We start from the raw sequence: 6,306 nt of genomic DNA on the forward strand, positions 1-6,306 counted from the left end.
CCTGTGCTGAGAGTGAGCGTCTCTCCCGCTCTGCCCTGTGCTGAGAGTGAGCGTCTCTCCCGCTCTGCCCTGTGCTGAGAGTGAGCGTCTCTCCCGCTCTGCCCTGTGCTGAGAGTGAGCGTCTCTCCCGCTCTGCCCTGTGCTGAGAGTGCGCGTCTCTCCCGCTCTGCCCTGTGCTGTGTGAGTGAGTGTCTCTTACAAACATGGAGATCATTTGTAGTTAGTATTAGTATTGTTTGTCCAGCCTATAACACTTAATTGGACAACACCCTGGCAGTACAAGACAGTTGGCTGCTGCTATAGCGCCCCTTATGGCATTAGCAACGCTAACTTGCAATGAGTCTTTTACAGTGCTGTGGAGGAATTTTGGCTCCACTCATCTTTGCAGAATTGTTGTAATTCAGCCACATTGGAGGGTTTTTGAGCTGAACGGCCTTTTTAAGGTCACGCCACAGCATCTCAATCAGATTCAGGTTAGGACTTTGACTAGGCCACTCCAAGCCAGTCAGAGGTGGACTTGCTGGTGTGTTTTGGATCCTTGTCCTGCTGCAGAACCCAAGTTCGTTTCAGCTTGAGGAAACGAAGAGATGGTCGGACATTCTCTAGATGTACTGGGACAAGCACCTTCCAAAGAGTTCAACTTTTTCTTTTCTGTCCACAGAATGTTTTCCCAAAAGTCTTGGGGATCATAAAGATGTGTTCTGGAAAAATTGAGACAAGCTTTAATATTCTTTTTGCTCAGCAGTGGTTTTCGTTTGGGATCTCTGCCATGTCGGCCATTTTTGCCCAGTCTCTTTCTGAAGGTGGAGACATGAACACTGACCTTAACTGAGGAAAGTGAGGCCTGCAGTTCTTTAGATGTTTTTGTGACCTCTTGGATGAGTCGTCGCTGTGCTCTTGCGGTAATTTTGGGCAGCCGGCCACTCGTGGGAAGGTTCACCACATTTACATTTACATTTACATTTATGGTATTTAGCAGACGCCCTTATCCAGAGCGACTTACAACAGTGCTTCAAAGTTACTTAAGATATCCAAAGCTAGTTTGTAGACTAGGATCAAGAGATACATAGAGCTTAATCATGTTAAGAACCCTAGGAACATTTTTTTTTATTATTATTAGTTTAGGAACTCTTTGAAAAGATGTGTCTTCAGTCGACGTTTGAAGACCGTGAGTGACTCTGCTGTTCTGACATCCAGTGGAAGTTCATTCCACCACCTTGGTGCCAGCACAGAGAAGAGTCTGGATGTCTGTTTTCTGTGTGTTTTGAGTGATGGAGGTTCGAGCCGAGCCGTACTGGAAGCTCTAAGAGCTCTTGGTGCAGATCTGGCTTTGACCATCGCCATCAGGTATGAAGGTGCTGGTCCGTTTTTTGCCTTGTAGGCCAGCGTCAGGGTTTTGAATCGGATGCAGGCAGCAACAGGAAGCCAGTGGAGGGAACGCAGCAAAGGAGTCACATGACTGAACTTCGGAAGATTGAAGACGAGTCGTGCTGCCGCGTTCTGAATTAACTGTAGTGGTTTGGTGGCTCGCAGTGGAAGACTAGCCAGTAGAGAGTTGCAGTAGTCAAGTCTTGAGATGACAAGAGACTGCACAAGCACCTGAGTGGCATCCTGAGACAGAAACGGTTGAATTCTTCGGATGTTGTACAGGAGAAATCTGCATGACCGAGTCAGATTTGCAATATGGCTCGAGAACGATAACTGCTCATCCATTACTACACCAAGGCATCTTGCTTCTGCCGATGGAGTGACCAGTGAGTTCTCGAAAGAGATGGAGAGATTGTTGTGAGGGCTTGTAGTTCCTGGGATCAACAGAAGGTCAGTCTTGCTGGGGTTGAGTTTTAGGTGATGAGAACTCATCCACATCGAGACATCATTGAGACATGCTGAGATGCGGGATGAAACCTGAGTGTCGGAAGGAGGAAATGAAAGGATTAGTTGAGTGTCATCAGCATAGCAGTGGTATGAGAATCCATGAGAAGATATTATTTCACCCAGAGAGCGAGTATAGAGTGAGAAAAGAAGAGGACCAAGCACCGAGCCTTGTGGAACCCCAGTGGAGAGTCTGCATGGAGCAGATGTTGCCCCTTGCCAAGTTACCTGGTAGGAACGGTCCTCCAGGTACGATGCAAACCACTGCCATGCAGAGCCAGTGGTTCCAAGGCTGGTGAGGATGGAAAGGAGAATGCTGTGGTTGACCGTGTCGAAAGCAGCAGAGAGATCAAGCAGAATCAGAACAGATGACAGGTTAGTAGCTTTTGCTGCATGAAGCTTCTCTGTAACTGCAATGAGGGCAGTTTCAGTAGAATGTGCAGGTTTGAAGCCAGACTGGTTTGGATCCTGAAGATTGTTCTGAGTGAGAAAGAGAGAAAGTTGGTTGTAGACAGCACGCTCAAGGACTTTGGAAAGGAAAGAGAGGAGAGAAACTGGCCTGTAGTTGCCAACGTCCAAGCTGTCTAGAGTTGGTTTCTTCAAGATAGGAACCACTCTGGCAGTCTTAAAAGTTGATGGAACATGACCAGATGATAGAGAGGTGTTAATGATGTGAGTGATGAACGGAAGGAGGTCAGGAGCAATTGTCTGAAAGAGGGAAGATGGTAAAGGGTCAAGTGGGCAAGTGGTTGGATTGTTAGAATGTAGAAGATGAAGGATTTCATCTGTGGAAAGCAGAGAGAATTGAGACAGAGAGGTAGAATGTGGAAGATAGAGCTTGGTGGGAAGGGTAGAAGCAGGGGGAAAGGATTGGCGGATATTTGCTACTTTCTCCTCAAAGGAGTTGACAAAATCATCCGGGGAGAGGGTTGTGGGAGGTTGAGGAGTGGGAGGGTTTAGAAGAGATGAGAAGATGGTGAAGAGTTTGCGAGGGTCAGATGCTGATTCTTCCAGTTTCCTTTTGTAGAAAGAGGATTTTGCAGCAGTTACCTCTGTTGAAAATCGGGATAGGAGAGATTGGTAAGAGCAGAGGTCTGAGTATTGTTGAGATTTTTTCCACTTCCTCTCGGCTAGCCTTAGCTCTCTACGGTTGTTGCGTAGAACATCCGACAGCCATGGGGTGGCCGGAGAGGATTTTGCTGGCCTTGAAGTAAGAGGAGAGAGAGTGTTGATGGAAGAGGTGATAGATGAGAGGAAGGTGTTGGTAGCTGTTTCCAGAGGGAGGGAAGAGAAGGAGTCAGGATTCGGAAGAGTGGTCAAGATAGTTGAGGCAAGAGAGGAGGGAGATATAGCACGAAGATTGCGATGAGTAGTGGAAGTTGAAGAGGTTGTGTTTGTAGGAAGAGCAGGAAGAGAGAGAGTGAAGGATAGGAAGTGATGGTCAGAGAAATCTAGAGGAGTCACAGTTAGATCCAGAGCTGGAGCAGGTCTGCTAAAGACAAGGTCTAGAGTGTTTCCTGCTCTGTGAGTTGGAGCAGACAGGTTGAGGGTGAGAGAAAAAGAAGACAGAAGTGGAGGAAGACAGGATGACTGTAGTTTCTCTGAGGGGAGGTTGAAGTCACCAAGGAGGATAAGTGAGGATTCAACCGGTAACCTACTCAGGAGAGTGTCCAGTTCATCAATGAAGTTGCCCAGTGGGCCAGGAGGACGATAGAGAACAATGATATGGAGTTTAACAGGAAAAGAGATAGTGACAGCATGAAATTCAAAAGAAGAGATGTCAAGATGCAGAAAAGAGAGTACAGTGAAGGACCACTTACGAGACAGAAGCAGGCCAGTTCCACCACCCCTGCCGGTTGGCCGTGGAGAGTGGGAGAAGGCAAAAGCAGATGACAGGGCAGCTGGAGTTGCAGAGTTTTCTGGAGTGATCCAAGTCTCAGTCAGAGCCAGGAAGTCCAGAGATTGAGCAGAGGCAAAAGCTGTGATGAAGTCGGCCTTCAGAACTGCAGAATGGCAATTCCAGAGTCCCCCATGCACCAACACCTGAGAACTTAATGAACTAGGTGGGTACAACAGGTTGCTAGGATTGCGGTTTCTGCCCTGATGCCGCTGTCTACGGGTGTTGCAGGAGATGAGAGTAGGAATTTGGAAGCACATTGTCAAATCTTAAGTTTTACTGTTTGATTTGAAATTGAAAGACTAAAAATGGAACACCACTGTTCCATGTCTTCACCATTTGTGGACAATGGCTCTCACTGTGGTTCTCTGGATTCCCAAAGCTTTGGAAATGGCTTTATAACCCTTTCCAGACTGATAGATCTCAATTACCTTCTTTCTCAATTGTTCCTGAATTTCTTGGATCTCGGCATGATGTGGAGATTTTAAGGATCTTTTGGTGGACTTCACTTTGTCAGGCAGGTTCTATGTAAGTGATGTCTTAATGTCCAAAACATTTAAGTGTGAAAACATGCAGAAATCAGGAAGGGGGCAAACACTTTTTTACACCACTGTATATATAATTTGAACTGAACGATTAATTTTTATATTTGAAGTCATTTTGCACAGTTCTCTGTAAAGTTAGGGATTTTTTTAGAAGCAGTGGCAGACAACCCACACTCCTCCATGATTATACTGGTAAGATTATACTGATAGTTGATGCCGATGATTGTATTGGTGTTGATGAAAATGCTAATGATGGAGTTATGGTAATGATTTTAGGGATTCACCGATATCTGATATTACACATTTATAAATTTGCCAGTGATTATACATGTTTATAACTTTCAGAGAGACTAGGCACCACGGTGTAACTTTAGAAATGAATGTAACATTTATATAACGTACATTTTAGCTTTAAACGAACAATATGCAAACAATAAAATGAAAAGTTTCAATTAAGAAATTTGTTTTCACATTTTTGGTATCAAGTTTATTTAGCTTATATTTTTATTTATTAGCCTATTATTATTATTTCAACTGGTTCTTACATAGACTTATCACAGTTTTAACCCATATTATTTAAATAAACAGTTTTAATAAAACAATTAACCTGTTAAAACTAAGAACAATAAATAAAATTTAGCTTCAATCAATGTATTTTAAAGTAGAGTCAGTCAGTGTCGGACGACTGTAGAAGTGCGGTTTGAAATATCTAAATATAATTCCGGTCATGTCATTGTGCATCCCTAAATGATTTGGGATACTGCTAATATTTATAGTGATGATTGTGATGGGGCTATGATGATTATGGTTGTGATGATGCTGGGGTGATGCTAATGTTCACAGACGGTGGTGGTGATGAATATGATGATGGTAGTGGTGGTGGTAACCATAAGTTGAGTAAACTGTGGTGTTCCAAAATCTCAGAAGCTTGGATGAAATACAGGAGGAGTAACACACACACACACACACACACACATTGCCAAATTAGCTGAAACAGTCAGCACATGAAGATGGTTAACACCAGCACACAGGTGGTCTCAGTGACGTGGTTTTGACAAATTGTTCTCCTCACCAGTGTATCACTGATTGTGCAAATCCTGCACTCGCCAATGAGCTAATTAGATTAGGCCCACGGACAGCAGACCCCAGCCAGTGATAACACACTCTTTATACTGTTTACCTCTCCTCTCTGTTTCTCATCAGCAATATGAACAGAGATGTTTTTCCTCAAAAGTTCCAGAACATCAAGAACAATGCAAAGCAATCAGGGGTTTTCTTTACAAGCTCCCCAAAGAATGTCCACCAAAATCACTTCAGCCTGATTTTTCTTTCAGTTCTGCGAAATTCATGCAACCATTTCCAGCACTTTGGAAAAACAAGCAGAAACTGAGATAATGGTCATGGTGTGATAGTTTGGCAAAATAACGATTGAATTCCGTTTTATGATGTCAGGACACTCTTTTATTCCTGAAACAAAAAAATGGCGGCTTTTAAAATGATGACCATGTTCCGGACAGAGCCTAAAAGATAGACCCCCTCACCCATTACTTGCTGGAGTATGCAGATATTTCATTTTCCCTTTCGTTTCTGAAATAAAAGGGTGTCTTGAGACTTTTGACACCCCCTCTATATCAACACAACCATATTCCTCTAGCTGGTTGTGCATTTTACCCTTCTGATAGCTTTGACCAGCAATTTGATCGGGTTTGTATGTGTTCATTGAGTGTGGCCACCATTGAAATGCAGCAAAAGTCAACTATTTCTGTAAACTGAAATTATAGATGAGAATGTTGAACCCTGTGTTCATAATAAACTGTAATGAGGATGGTCTGTGAGCGACAGTGTTCCTCAGTCCTGGAGAGGAAACACTGGGTGGAACCAAGATTTACCCATCCTCCTCTGATCACGAGTGAAGGGCCGCAGTTAAAGCAATTTTATTTGGTTCAAATAGAAGTTACACGTCTGTGTATCCCTCAATTAATATGTAGAAGA

The 6,306-nt window shown here is 43.8% G+C and overlaps 1 protein-coding gene across 1 annotated transcript; it reads right to left on the reverse strand.

Moving 5' to 3' along the window:
* Positions 1-945: 945 nt before the first annotated feature.
* Positions 946-4,029, reverse strand: LOC125790789 (uncharacterized). The gene is made up of 3 exons (XM_049473269.1): positions 3,527-4,029; positions 2,923-3,049; positions 946-1,905 (listed from the first exon to the last, which is right to left on the reverse strand). The coding sequence occupies exons 1-3, from the start codon at positions 4,027-4,029 to the stop codon at positions 1,117-1,119; spliced, it is 1,419 nt and encodes a 472-aa protein (XP_049329226.1). The 3' UTR covers positions 946-1,116.
* Positions 4,030-6,306: the final 2,277 nt, after the last annotated feature.

The sequence above is a fragment of the Astyanax mexicanus genome, unplaced genomic scaffold (assembly GCF_023375975.1).
Source record: "Astyanax mexicanus isolate ESR-SI-001 unplaced genomic scaffold, AstMex3_surface scaffold_36, whole genome shotgun sequence".
Taxonomy (NCBI): Eukaryota; Metazoa; Chordata; class Actinopteri; order Characiformes; family Acestrorhamphidae; genus Astyanax; species Astyanax mexicanus.

Excerpts from the sequence above, each read along its gene's own strand:
- LOC125790789 (XM_049473269.1), bottom strand. The coding sequence starts at position 4,029 with ATGTGCTTCCAAATTCCTACTCTCATCTCCTGCAACACCCGTAGACAG. Across the intron at positions 3,050-3,526 it reads CTGGACACTCTCCTGAGTAG|ATGGCTGTCGGATGTTCTAC; the intron begins GTTACCGGTTGA and ends TCCGGCCACCCC. Across the intron at positions 1,906-2,922 it reads TATCCCGATTTTCAACAGAG|GTTTCATCCCGCATCTCAGC; the intron begins GTAACTGCTGCA and ends TCCGACACTCAG.